The 14883-nt window shown below is 43.0% G+C and overlaps 1 protein-coding gene across 1 annotated transcript in view; it reads left to right on the forward strand.

Annotated features, from left to right (window-relative positions):
- The window catches only part of Ercc3 (ERCC excision repair 3, TFIIH core complex helicase subunit), a 30387-nt gene extending 26155 nt beyond the window's left edge, over positions 1 to 4232 (forward strand). Inside the window, exons 14-15 of the mRNA XM_031365232.1 lie at positions 1156 to 1308; positions 3834 to 4232. Coding sequence (XP_031221092.1) covers positions 1156 to 1308; positions 3834 to 3965 — 285 coding nt within the window. The 3' untranslated portion in view covers positions 3966 to 4232. The remainder of the gene's footprint in view (positions 1 to 1155; positions 1309 to 3833) is intronic.
- Positions 4233 to 14883: the final 10651 nt, after the last annotated feature.

The following is a 14883-nucleotide window of genomic DNA, read 5'->3' on the forward strand; positions in this document are numbered from 1 at the left end:
CGTGTCTGTGTGCTTTTAACACAGTAGGACAGAAAAGGAGGTACCAGTATCTGCCTGATGTGCGTGTCCGTGTGCTCTTAACACAGTAGGACAGAAAAGGAGTCACCAGTATCTGCCTGGTGTGCGTGTCTGTGTGCTTTTAACACAGTAGGACAGAAAAGGAGGTACCAGTATCTGCCTGATGTGCGTGTCTGTGTGCTTTTAACACAGTAGGACAGAAAAGGAGACACCAGTATCTGCCTGGTGTGCGTGTCTGTGTGCTTTTAACACAGTAGGACAGAACAGCCATTGTTCAGCTACATTCTCCCTTGGCCTCTTTAAAGGTTGGTGAGGTTTTCATTAGTTGCCTGGATCAGGGCAACCCTGCCACGCACGCTTCTTTAACTTCACAGTGAGTTTCTTAGTCAGAGTTAAAGCAAGCAGCCCTATCTTAGGTTTCCACCTTGCGTTCCTGCCTTGACTTCCCTCAGTCGTAGAGTGCAGTCTGGACATAAAAGTCAGATAAACCCATCCTCGCTGACAGTTGCCTTTATCACAGCAACAGGAAGGAAACTAGAACATCTTGCTGCTGATAGAAAATCTGGTCTAATTTTAAACTTAAAACTACTTTTAAGTTTTTACTTTATGTGTGTGGGTGTTTTGCTTGCATGTTTGTCTGTGTACTATACATGTGCCTAGTGCCCACAGAGGCCAGAAGAGGATGCTGGATTCCCTGGAAATGAACTTACAGATGGTTGTGAACCACCATGTGAGTGCTGGGAATTGAATCCAGGACCTCTGGAAGAGCAGCCAGTACTCTTATCTACTGAGCCATCTCTAACCCCTGTTTAGTAGATTCTTGATCTCTTGTATGAATAAAGTATTCCTTGTTGGAAGCCCAAGATACCAGGTAGTGTGTTGAAATTCCTGTGTATGCTTTTGCGTGTTTTCCTTCCCTCCATGGTGCACTTACAGAGATAGGAGGAGTTGTTTTATAACCCACAGATTGCTCTTCTGGTGTGCTTACTCAGACGTCCTTAATCTCTGTCCAGAGCTAGTAGTCAGGCTCTGCCTGGACCAGTGAGGGTGGTGAAGGTGGGAAGAGGTGACTAGGAGCAGGTGCGGTGAGGATTTGGAGGTGAGAACAACAGGCTTTGTTTACCATTGTTCTTGTAGGTAATCACAAAGCTAGCTGGCATGGAGGAAGAGGAGCTGGCATTCTCCACCAAAGAGGAGCAGCAGCAGCTCCTGCAGAAGGTCCTGGCAGCCACCGACCTGGATGCAGAGGAGGAAGTGGTGGCTGGAGAGTTTGGCTCTAGATCTGGCCAGGTGAGCGAAGAGAGATTCTCCTGTAGGACACCCACTGTATGTGGGCACATGTATACAGACATGCCATACACGTGCGCGCATGTACACACATACACACACACACACACACACACACACACACACATGCCCATGAGCATGCAAGCAAGTAGGAATTGAGGAAAACTGAAATTTTTTGAACTATTCTACTATCTTTTAGTGTGGGTTTCTTGTAAATGTGTTGTAAGACAGAGGGGCTCACAGGGACAGTGACTGGGGTCCTGCCTATCCATAATGACAGCCTGCTAATGTTGGGGTACAGGATGAGAACCCCACAGGCTCTGGAGCTAGTAGGTGCTTTATCTGTTGGTCTGGGGTTAGCTGACTCCCCCGGCTTTCCTCCTCAGTAAGAGAGCTCTGTTTTCAAGATGAGTCTGTTGATGAACTCAAAATATAAGTATGTTGAAAACCCTAGAGGTTTCCAAAAAGCCCCAGCTTTTCACATGTATTTACCGATGGTCTGCTATGCCCCAGGCATGACCATGTAGTGACATTAGTGAATCATAAGGAGATTATGATCATCAGGCCCTTCAAGAATAGAAGAGAAATTGAATCAGGTGTTCCATGAATTCCAATTTCCGAAAGGTGATCATTAGCTAGGACAAGACAGGAAGGAAACAGCAGTTGCCACTTGGGCAGGTGCCAGTACCCTCCAACCAAGACCTTTCTCTTGTCAGGCCATCTGCATGTTAGTCCAGGGGTGCCAAGGTGACCTTTGTTGCTGTTGGATTAGCCTTCTGAGATCAGACTATGACCTGGCATGAGTCAGGTGCCAGTTTCTCTCGACATCTGTCTGGTTCAGGTGCACACTGCTCTGGGCCAGTCTCCTGGCTTATGTGGGTGCTGTTCGTACCCATTTTTGGCTTTATTTTGTTTTGCTTGAGATAGGTGTTACCATGTAATTGGCTGCCTTGGAACTCAGATCCACCTGCCTCTGCCTCTCAAGGGCTGACATTAAAGGGTTCACCTTGCTCCTCCAGCTCCACATCCATCTTTGGAGCAGGCTTGGCTATGCCCAGTTTACATGTTCAAAACTTGCTCGTGGCTTTGGAGCTAAGTCAAGCCAGGGTTTCCTGGGTTTCTCATTGGTTCAAAGCCTTGTATCAAGTCTTAGGAGATTTTAAGAGACTCCCACCCTAACTTTTTTTTAATTGTTTTTTTTATTTTATATGTATGGGTGTTTTGCCTGCATGTGTGCCTCTGCACCGCACATGTGCCTGGTGCCCACACAGGCCAGAAGGATGCTTCAGATCCTTGGAACTGGAGTTGTAGACAGTCATGAGCCGCCAGAATTCAAATCACAGCCCTCTGGAAGGGCAGTCAGTGCTCTTCACTGCCGAGCCACCTCTCTGGCTCCAATCCACCCTCAGAAGTTTTTTTAAAAAAAAGAATTATTTATTTATTTTATGTACATGAGTACACCGTGGCTGTCTTCAGACACACCAGAAGAGGGCATCAGATCCCATTCCAGACGGTTGTGAGCCACCGTGTAATTGTTGGGAATTGAACTCAGGACCTCTGGAAGAACAGTCAGTGCTCTTAATCTCTGAGCCATTTCTCCAGGCCCCCTAATAACTCTTAAGAAAGAGTTTGTGCAGGGGCTGAGGGTATCATTCGGTGACAAAATGTCTGCCTCGCATGGGTGACAAAATGTCTGCCTCACATGTGCAGTAGTACTAGGCCCTGGATTCTTACCTCAGAACCACAGAAGAAAGAATAAGTTCTCTTGAGCAGTTGTCATCAAGGGAGACCTTGTACTGGCTGCTACCTCAGAGTGCCTGGGTGATGTTCTAGTCCCATTTTTCTTAAGAGCTGGAGTAGGCGCCAGTCAAGTTCTTGTGCCTTGGTTTCCTGTTTTGTAGGTTAAGATTATAATTGTTGTGAGGGTCCGGGGAGGTGGTATTTTTGCAATATCTAAGACACTGAAGTGGTCAGAAGGCTACTTTAAGATTTACCTTGTGTATCTGTGTGCGTAAGCATGTGCGTGTCAGGGGGCATGTTTGTGGAAGTCAGAGGACTACTTGGTGGAGTGCTTTCTCTCCTTAGACCTTTTGTGGGCTCTGGGGCTCAAACTCAGCTTGCTATGCCTGCGTTGCAAATATAACTCAGCAGTCCAAAAAAATTAATTAACTTATTTTGTGTGCATTGGTATTTTGTCTCTCATATATATATGAGAGTGTTGACTCCCCCAGGAACTGGTGTAAATAGACAGTTGTGAGCTGCCAGGCAGGTGCTGAGAATTGAACCTGAGTCCTCTGGGAGAACAGCCAGTGCTCCTAATAGCCAGGCCATCTCTCTAGCCTGAGAGTGTTTAAAAACAGTGTATTGCATGGCTGGGATTAGCTTGGTGGTAGAGTGCTGGCCTAGCATATGCAGGACACTTGGTTCAATCCCTAGCAGCACACATGTAAATTTACATTTATACACCACACACACACACACACACACACACACTACTGAGTTTGCCTGGCTTCTCCCTCTCCCCACAGGCATCCCGGCGCTTTGGCACCATGAGCTCTCTGTCCGGGGCAGATGACACTGTGTATATGGAATACCACTCCTCCCGAAGCAAGGCCTCCACCAAGCATGTGCACCCACTTTTCAAACGCTTCCGGAAGTGACACCCACCCTGTACTCAGTTGAAGCCTGGCTGCCTGGATCAGTGTTGAAGAAAGAGACTTCTCGTATGATTGTTTCTCGCCAAGACTATGTCTTTTCCTGTTGATCTAATCAATACCTGTTGACTGACTGCTGGAAACCAGTCAGCTTTGACTGCCTTCATGAGTCCCAGGTTTAAAAAGGAAAGAAGGGCTGCTGTTGTTTTTTATTCAGACTTGTTATGAATGGATCATTTCTGTATATAAAAATTATACCACTTAATTATACCACATTTGTCTTTATTTGTTGAATGAATTAAAAAATGGAATTTGGGGGGCGCTGGAGCTTCGAGTAGAGAAGTAGGCATGTTTCCATCCCTCACACGGAGTCAACCTCCAGCTGATGAGCACTTGTAAATGAAAATATAGTTTTCCCCAAGGGAGTCTCACTGCGGAAACAAACTGCTCTTAAGGGTAGGCTCCACGCAGTGGGTGCCAACAGGAAGCAAACTCAGTGGCCACTTTTGTGCTTCCTTGTCTTATAATGTTGTATCAGGCCTGGATTTCCTCTCTTTTCTAAAATTTTATCTTTGTATATATTTTTTAATTTATATTTTTTCTCACTTTTTACCCTGTGGGTCCTCTGTTTTTTATGAGACTCCTGGGGTGAGCAAGCTGGTCTTGTCTTCTCTTTGGCTCTTTTCCTTATGTTTGTTTTGCTTATATTTTATTATTTTATTATTTAAAAATGGAATTTGGGCTCTGTATTACTAAATTAGCTTCCTTTGAAATGTTACCAACCTGGGAGGTTTTAGTATTTTACCTGTGAGAGGCTGAGAACTGGATCGCTCAGTCCATGAGGCTTGCTGCTTTAGCGATCCTAGTCTGGATCCAAATACAGAAAGGCCCTGGAGACTGCTGCTCCTTAGGGATGGGAGCCTGGAAAAATAAAAAGAAACGCTTCAGATAGCAGCAAAGAGAGCAACCCCAGCAACAGAGTAAAGGCCGACGGCAGGAGGGAAGGCCAAGCCAGCAAAAAGTGAGTGAGATCTAGGCCCATGGCAGATGCCACACATGGAGTGAGACCATCATCAGGGCTTGAGTGCAAAGGAAGAAAGCGGACGACCAGCGTTCCTGGACCCTGGCTGGCTGCAATGTGGACAGCCGCCTCCCGGTCCTGCCACCATTACTGACTGCACCCATAAGCTGGCAGCCAAAGTAAAGCCTTTGTTTTTTATTAAGTATTTTGTCACAGCAGTGAGAAAAACCACTAACACAGTCCCTGAGACCCGAGAATGTGTCCTTACACAGGGCTGCTGTTTGCTGCCCTTCCTGCTGTGTGCCGCTCCTGTTCAGTGCGGCCAAACACCGAGGACTACAAAAGCTGCCAGGCGCCAGGCAGGACGGCAAGAGTTCTCACCTCTGTGTCGTTTCTGTGCCGAGGTGTGTAAATGTGCCTGTGTGGACGTGTGCACGTATGCACAAGCCAGAAGGTGACGTCACGTGTCTTTCCTCAGTCACTCCACTTTTATTATTTTGAGACAGGATCTCTCACTGAACCTGAAAGCTAGTGAGCTCTGTAAGCTGGAGAGCCCTGGGGATTCACCTGCCTCTGCCCTGCACCCAGCCCTGGGGTTATAAGTGCATGGCCACGCCCAGCCTTATATATAAGTTCTGAGGCTCAGGCTGGACCTGGCAGCTCCTCGGGCCCCTTTCTCTTGTTCCTGCAGTCAGGTTCTCTAAGAAGCGTTGCCTAACTTGAACTCACAGTCTTCAGGTTTAGGAGTTTTCTAGTCTTATGTATTACATTTGATCTTTTGATCAATCATGAGTTAGGTTTTTGCTCGTTTGTTTGTTTTTAGTGCTGGGCATTGAACCTAAGGCTCTGGACATGTTAGGTAAGCGCTGTGCCACATCTCCGATCCAGATCTTGAGTTAATTATCGTTATGGATGGGGTAAGGTTGTATCTTGCTCTTAGGTGTGGATATCCAACTGTCCCACTTGTGTGGGGTATTCTTCATTTAGATTGTATTGGTCCTTTTATTTGAAAAAGGAGTTGATGTGGGTCTCCAGGGTTACTTCTGGACTCTTGATCCTCTTCCACTGATAGAAGATTCGTTGTTTTTTTGTGTTAGAACTGTACAGTTTGATAATTGAAGTGTCCTAGGTTTTGTTTTGTTTTGTTTTAACCAATTTTTACCAATGTGCTATAAATTAAAAGTCACTTGGGAAGAGGGCGCCTCAACTGAAGAATTGCCTCCTTCAGATTGGGCATGTCTGTGAGGGACTGTCCTTATTAATGATTGATATGGGAGAACCCAGCTCACTGGGTACTAAATGGACTTCATATCAAACTGCTCTCAAAATTCCTCTCTCTTACCCATAAATCAGTGTAGCTCTCGACCCTCATCAGAGAAGGTTATTATACATACTAATCATAGTTAATGCAGAAACTCACAACTGGTCAAAGTACAGAGAGAAAGTGTCAGTGGAGTGCTCCCCTACAAATGGGAGATATCTATCATATATATGTGTAAATATATATATATATGTGTGTGTGTGTGTGTGTGTGTGTGTGTGTGTGTATGTATATAGTATATGATATATACCACACTATATCTATTAAATACATATACTATTTATCATATTGTGTGTAGTATTTATGCCATACTATAATATAATATGTGTGTGTATATACGGTATATCACATATATGTAATATATATCATATATATGTATGATATATATCTATGTCATACCACCTCCCTGAAATTCAGGGACATTATAAAAGAGAAGGTGAAAAGATGGTAAGAACTAGAGGGCAGGATGTGAAATATTTAACAAGCAATCAATTTAAAGTTGGTTAAGAAAATAAACCATTAATGTACCTGTGTTTATAAGTATTGGATAGCTAAGATACATGTTTTTGGGGTTTTAGATGTAGTCTCCCGAGTTTTCATGTAAAATTATTTCATTAAATTGTTCTCCAAATTTTATAACACCAATAATAATGTTAAGATTAAAGTATGTTGTAAAAAGTTGTTTAAAATGAATATTGTAACTAAGTTCAAAATAATATAAAGGTTATAAAATTGTTAAGGTTAATTCATTACCCTGAGATACAATTAATATTTGGCTTTTTACAACTTTTTTTTTTTTTCGAGACAGGGTTTCTCTATATAGCCCTGGCTATCCTGGAACTCACTCTGTAGAGCAGCCTGGCCTCGAATTCAGAAACTTGTTTTAATGAACAAAAATTTAAATCTGTTTATGAAATTTATTTATGAAATAATACATAGAATTATAAAAGACTTAACTTTTTAAAAAATTATTTTATTTTATGTCTATGGGTGTTTTGCCTGTAAGTCTGTGCACCACGTCTGTGCCTGGTGTTTGCAGAGACTCGAAGAAGGCACCAAACCCCCTGGACCTGGACTTACCAACAGTTAGTGCTGGGAGTTGAACCTGGGTTCTCTGGAAAAGCAGCCAGTGTTCTTAACCCATGAGCTATCTCTCAAGCCCCAAGACTTTTAACTTTGATAACTAAAACTCAAAATTAGTTACAGCATTTTCCTCAAAGGATTTAAAAACAAAAAACAGATGATTCCATCAACTAAACAGAGAGAGAAAAAAAAAGGCATTACAACAAAGACTCTGTTGTGATCAAAATATCAGTATTGTCTCTAGGTACTTCTGACTCCCAGTGAGGCAGGGAATTTCTCACCCCTCCTGAGAACACAGGACTCTGAAATGCTGCATGGGCTCATCTTCAACACCACTGACAAATGAGTACCCTGAGGAACTAAATGTTTCTCCCACTTTTTGTGTTTCTTAAATATTTTTTTTGTTTGTTTTTAGCTCAGAAACAATGATAACTCAATCTCTAGGCGCAACAACTAAAACCTAATCTTGTAAGCCTTTATTAAATCTGTTTCCTCTGGTGGTGAATCCTTGCAGATCTGTCATGATACCAGGAAACTAGGGACTACATCTTGCCCTTAGGCTATCCCTGTTCCAAAAGCCGGTCACTCCTTCTCTGCCTTTGTCCAACCTGGAAGTCCCACCTACTCACCCAGTGATTGGCTCCTTCATTCATTAGGGGATTGGTTCACAAGAAGTACCTGAGTATGTAACTCATTCCTTGTCCGGAGCCCCCTCCCAAGAAAGCGTCAAAATACAAATGGCACCAGGTCTATCCACAACACACACACCCCTTTCTGTTCTAATAAAATAAATAAATAAATAAATAAATAAATAACCTTTTCTCTTAAAATATAAATTGAGCAGGGCTGGTGAGATGGCTCAGCAGGTAAGAGCAACGATTGCTCTTCTGAAGGTAGTGAGTTCAAATCCCAGCAACCACATGGTAGCTTGCAACCACCCATAATGAGATCTGATGCCCTCTTCTAGTGTATCTGAAGACAGCTACAGTGTACTCATTTATAATAATAATGAATAAATCTTTAAAAAAATATAAATTGAGCACAACTAATACTATTTTGTAATTTATAAAGTATAAGATAGACCTAACACCCAGTCTATCATTTTTGTCATTATGATAGAACATTGTCATTCATCTCTCCTAGCTTAAAAGACTTATAATTTTACACCTGACTTATATCCTGGCTTCAGACAGAATGCCATCTGAAAATCATCCTCTCAAATCTGTTCTCTCAAAGTAATTAGCCTGGGTTGACTATGAGACCATAAGTAGTCTTTCAACCCCGTCAGAAACCTGACAATGACCAACATTAACTGAAAATAAATAGGAAGCCTAACACAGCTTCCAGAACTGAGACAAACTGTAGTGACAGCTGCCCACCTATACAGCCCCAGTAAGTCAGGAAGTTGGAGCATCCATCTCTCTTCAGCTTTCTGGCTCAGGATCATCTGACAGACTAGAGAAGCAGGAAACTAAGGACTAGCCTATTCTTTCTCAGCAGAGCTAAGCTGTCCTAACCTGTAAATTGTGTCCTTTTTCTGGACACTATTATGTCTGTAGATGAAATGAGGCAATTCTTGCCCAGTGGCTGTCTCACCACAACTGGAGCAACTCCACTGATGCTCAATTTCTTCTTTGAATCCAAGAACGGGAATGCTGTTAGGAGCAGACTTGTCTCAACAAGTGAATAAATAGCATTAAATGTCACATTATGTGGATTTCTGACATTTTTGAAAACCAACTATGTAAAGTAATCTGGACTGTTCTTCATTAACTACTCTCAGCTATTTCTAATTAAAATATCTGAAAACACCCTAACAATAACCTCATAGCCATGAGATTGCTATTTGGCCTTTAACTCACAAGCTTAAATATCTCAGATCAGCTTATAATGACAGTCATAGAAGCACTGGGTCTAAGCCCTGTACTTTTAAAATTCTTGTATCAATAGAATAAATTTATACTAATGAAAACTTTGATTTTGCATCAAAATAAATTCTGTACCAAAATAAGAAATTATGACTTCAACTTAGACACAATTAAAAAGATTTCTACCAAATGAGATTATGGCTATGCAATCAATTCTAGCTGTTCCTCCCTGTTCCAGTTATGACCACTTCTACATTCCCTAGAAAGACAGCCTATAATAACCCCCTCCAGCCCCCAAAACCCAGGAAGCTGGGTCAACGACTCTTCATAACTTCTTCAAGCTGAATATGGGTGTTGAGATGTTTTGGGAGGGAGGGGGAAGGGTGGGGAAAACAGGAGAGTTGGTTGGCCTTAAGAAGGCCACACCAAAGATTGATTTAGTCTCTGATGTTTGTGTCTTGACTGGATCTGGCTGAAAGTTCAAGACATCAGGAATTCAAGCAGGTTAGCTCAGCATGTCTGACGAGGAAATTCACCAAGTCTGTATATTCTGTAATATAAAAATCTCAAAACAAAGTTATAGTATCATCAAGATAACTTTTTTGTTTGTTTGTTTGATTGATTCTTTAAAAATCTAGTTCTCTGGAGGTCTACCTCTATCAAATCTGATCCATATTACTCTAAAAGGTGTATAGACACTAAACACCTTTTCTAAAAACACAAAGACAAAACCTTTTTCCCAAATCAGCATGCCCTTGAGCCAGTAATCAGAAACCCTTTATTTAGACCTCTCTCCCCGAGGAATAATATAACCACAAAACTCAAAATCACACCCATTTTGAAAATTAAAACAATCCAAAACAAATGAAGTAAACTAAAATACTGTATGTGCCTATTATTAGGTCTTACCTATTTTGCCAGGCAGGATAAAAACCCAAGATTGCCATGGAGCTCACATTAGATGGAATTTGAGTATCCTATGAGGCATATAAAACTATCTTCATACCATCTTACTGTTAGGCTCTCTGCCTAGAGCAGTCATCTTGTTATACCATCTACCTGTTCAGCTCTCTGCCTGGAGCCACAGACATATTTTATTAATACCCACATAATATCTATCTGTTGATCTCTCTACCTGGAGCCACAGACAATATAATTAATACCTGTACATAGCAGGCAATTATTATCACTGCCTCTACTGGTAGGTAGTGACTAATTTTCCCTACCCTAGTTCTAAACCTCCAGTGAAATTCCCCACATGATTCGGACAGAATCTATATATAGATCTATCCTAAAAGCAAATAATCCTAGTTTAAATTCACAGTTCAATCCATCTCTACCCTAAGAAGTAGGCAGCTTCATTCTTTTTTTCTCTCCTAACTCAGAGCAGCCTGCAGCTCCTCATACCAGGGGACCTCAGAGCTGCTTTCTTTGTATCAACTCCCACACTTGAGTACACATGATTCGTCTCAGCACTCACTTAACAAAATAAAAAATAAAATAAAACTCTAACTTGCAGGCTAATAATCTTAAATTTCTAGTGGATTCTTGCCCAACACGTTGGTCCACCACCTGTTGTGGGAAATATTAATAACGAACCACCAAGTCAGGCCTCATGCCTCCAGCTGGGTGATCTCAACTCTTCAGTCTCTCTGGGCAGAAACACCAGAGTTCCCTTGGCAGATCTCTGCCACACCAACCCACAGTCAGCTGCCACAACACCTAACAACCGGGTAGAAACAAAACTCTTGATGACCAGCAGGCTTCCCACTCTACCACTGCCAACTCTCTGCCCGTGAGGCTGGCCGGCCATGCACTGGTGGGCAATGGCGGACCTGTTTTTGTCTTGTGGAGACTCTGACTCAGAACTTCAAAATCTCTCCACCCAGCTAGGTAGGTAGGTTCCCACTGGCAAGTCACTACCATGCCAGCCCCATGCTTCGAAGCTCCCATGGCCTTTGGGGTGCACATCAGGCAAACCCACATTTTGCCTTTTCAACCTGGAACCTTTTACCTTTCAATCTGCTTGCTCCCCATGGTTTGCTCAGGTAGCTTTCTTATAAAACTCAAGACCATCAGCGCACAGTTATGGCACCACCTACAACATCCCTCATCAATCGATAATTAAGGAAATGCCCTGCAAGCCGGATTTTATGGAGGCATTTTCTCAATTGAAGTTTGATCCTCTCAGATAACTCTAGGTTGTGTCACAATTATTATGCAGTGGAACTTCTCTGATGAGGGTCGAGAGCTGCACTAATTTATGGGTAAGAGAGAAGAATTTTGAGAGCAGTTTGATACTACGCCCATTTAGCAAAATTACAGTCGTAGGTTCACTGGGGGGCCGTGGGTTCTTGACTGGGATTTACAGCCCTGGGTATGTTGCTTTCCAGATTTACAGCCCAGGTATGCTTTCTTTCAAGCATTTTACCTTCTGCTTTCAGCAGCTATTGCTGCTAACTTCTATTAACGGTGCAATATAATTTTGGTTCTAAGCAGAACCAATGCCTTTCCGTCTTGGAGCTTAAAGGCCCATGGCTGTGTTATATATGTGAGTTGTTCATATGTAAAGGTCACAATGATCAAATGACTGACCCGAGTGAAGACTTTTCAAATTATTGAGACAGCCCATGAACAAATACGTAAAATGCAGTACACGATATTCTTAAAACAAGAGGAGGCCAGAAAGGAAAGCTTTCAAGAGCTCATGTCTTTAGCTGTGTTCACAAACCCTGTGGGATTTAAGCCACTTAGATAAAAGCCAAACTAAGTTTTACGTGGTCTCAGTGTCTTCTTGATAGTTCTGGGTTGGCACAGTGATGTTTTGATCCATCCCGATTAACGAAGGTCTGTATTTCTCTAAACAGAATCTACTTAGTTCAAATAAAATGGTTGGAACGTGTGTGTGTGTGTGTGTGTGTGTGTGTGCGTGCCCACACATACTCATGTGAAGGTCAGAGGTCATTGTCAAGTGTCTTTTTATTATTATTATTATTATTATTATTATTATTATTATTATTATTATTATTTTGAGGCAGGGTCTTTGTTTTCTATTCTGCAATATAATCCATTTATAAAATGGAAATAACTCCACAGCTTTTGTATTAATGTATTTTAACATTAACCTAATGTGATGATGATGAATTAACTCACTATGACGACAGAATAATCCCGGCCTGAATACTGTAAATACATAGAGTTGAGTACGCAGTCTGTCCTAACAGCCGCCATGTTTTGAGTTACGGGGAGGCAGTGGCACAACAGGTTACCTGTTGTGTTGGCTTGAAGCAGCAAGGCTCACCACGGAGTCATGTGTTTGAGCAGCTGCTTGCCCATCGATGGTTCTGCCTGAGGAGTTTACAAAGCTTTTAGGAGGTGGAGCCTTGCTGAAGGAAATATGTCGGAGGGGGTGTTGAGAGTTTATAAATTTGCTCCAGTGCTAGCTTACTGTGTCTGCTTTCTACGTGGTAAAATGTGATCAGTCAGCTTCCTGCCCTGGATGCCCGCTGCCAGGCCTTCTTCCCCATTTATGGGCTCTTACCCCTCGGGAGCTGTAAGCAAAAATCCATTCTTTAGTTGCTTTTAGTCATATTTTATCATGGCAACAGAAAAGTAACTAATGTATCCATTATAGATATATTGAGGTAGGTAAACTAGTTTTGGGCATGAAATGATATGGAGAGAATTGTGGGACAATGTGATGGGTCTGCTGATTACTGTGCACAGTGTGACCGGACCTGGCTTTAACTGCAGAGCTTTTGATTATAATACCCCGTTCACATTTCCGTAAGTTATCCTACTGGGTCCACATCACTAATTGCCAGGTAGAGTGCCCAAGGAGCACACTAGAAACTGCAACGTTTTCTGGCCATTTCTAGTCTATACATCCCCCCTCCCCCAACTCCTCCTCCTCCTCCTCTCCCTCCTCCTCCTCCTCCTCAACTTTGAGCAGTTTCTAATACTTCCTAAGTCATTTCTGGAAAAGGAAATGTTCTCCAGTGACTCCCAGTCACCATCTCATTTGGTACTCGATGTCTCTGAGAGCTGCAATCACCCCCTCCCCTCAGCTCAGAGCAGCCCGAGGCTGGTAGCCCATGAGCAGTTTGGGATCACTGGCATCGCCTGTACTTCCTGACTTTCTCCTCTATTCCCTGGACTGCTCCACGACAGACTCCCTGCTTCCAGTGTTTGAGCCAGAGGCAAGGAAGAGCTGTGGCGTAGGAGGGGTGTGGACTGATAATTTCCTGGAGGTAGCCAGAGCCTCTTAAGTTTCGTCAGGCGTCTCAGAGCCATCAATCCCCCTCGGGGTCTTCTTAGAGGTTTCCTAAGCGGAGTCCCCAATCTTAACTTCTCAAGAAACTGGCAATGCACCTTGGCTGTGTACATGTATGTGTGTGTGTATAATCATGTGTGGGGCTGCATGTAGATACAGGTGTACACAGGTATACATGTGTCTGGCATGCATTTCCAGGTCACTGAACAATTTTGGGTGTCTGTCCTGAGGTACTTCTGTTTCCTACCTTTTATTTGAGGCAGGCTCTCACATTGAAAATTTAAGACACAGGGCAGTCCAGCTAGGAGATGAACTTGTAGGGACCAAGAGACAGAACTCCAAAGATGTTATTATTTGGCTGTTGGACCATTCACACTGTCTCTCCCTGTGCTTCAGGATGCTCCATTGTCTCTATTGTTTTCAGGTTAGCTAGTCACAATGTCTCCTTGACAGTCTCCCCTGATATAGGCCATTAGCTTAATCATGCCACATCAGTCTGAAGTTGACTCAGAAGCCTGTGCCTTTGCAGGGCTAAGTTCAGAAGATATTCTAGGTCCACTTATAAAGATCCTCTAACTGATGGATCAACCACATCACATACTTACAGATTAGGGAGTTTTGTGTTGTATATTAAAAGTTCCCACTTAACCACTAGAGGTTAACTGTGTTGCAGAATTTTTGATCACCTTGTGAACACCAAGATTGTGAACTGGGAGAACCTTGTGGTGTGGCTCCCCTTAACCCAAGAGCTTTCTGTAGCAAGAGCTAACTAAATAAAGTCAATGACAGGTCAAGAGGCAGACCAGTTGACAAGCAGTAGACATAAAAGCCAGGGCACAGAAAGGATCTTTGAGTTGAACACAGCATGGAGAAGCAGCTCTTTCCTTCTGGGGTGTCAGTGGAGTAGGAAGGGCAGCCCTGTGCTTTCTCTGCCTCTTGACTATCATTGACCTTATTTAGCTCCTGTGTACAGAAAGCTCTTTGGTTAAAGGTGTGTGCTAGGACTGATCCATACCACAACATGAAACCAGTTTTTCCCAGTTCACAATCTCAAGGTTCACAATGTGATCAAATATCCTGCCACACAATGGAGTCCCTGACTAGTATGTGCAAGGTCTAATCCAGTCCCACCAGCTGCAGAAGTATTAGTCATGCAACCAACCTGGAACCAATGAGTTGTGCCTTAGCCGGGCAGTGGTGGCGCACGCCTTCCTTTAATCCCAGCACTTGGGAGGCAGAGACAGGCGGAGTTCTGAGTTCGAGGCCAGCCTGGTCTACAAAGTTGAGTTCCAGGACAGCCAGGGCTATACAGAGAAATCCTGTCTCGAAAAAAACAAAACAAAACAAAACTAAAGAGT

Source organism: Mastomys coucha, unplaced genomic scaffold (assembly GCF_008632895.1).
Source record: "Mastomys coucha isolate ucsf_1 unplaced genomic scaffold, UCSF_Mcou_1 pScaffold13, whole genome shotgun sequence".
Classification (NCBI taxonomy): Eukaryota; Metazoa; Chordata; class Mammalia; order Rodentia; family Muridae; genus Mastomys; species Mastomys coucha.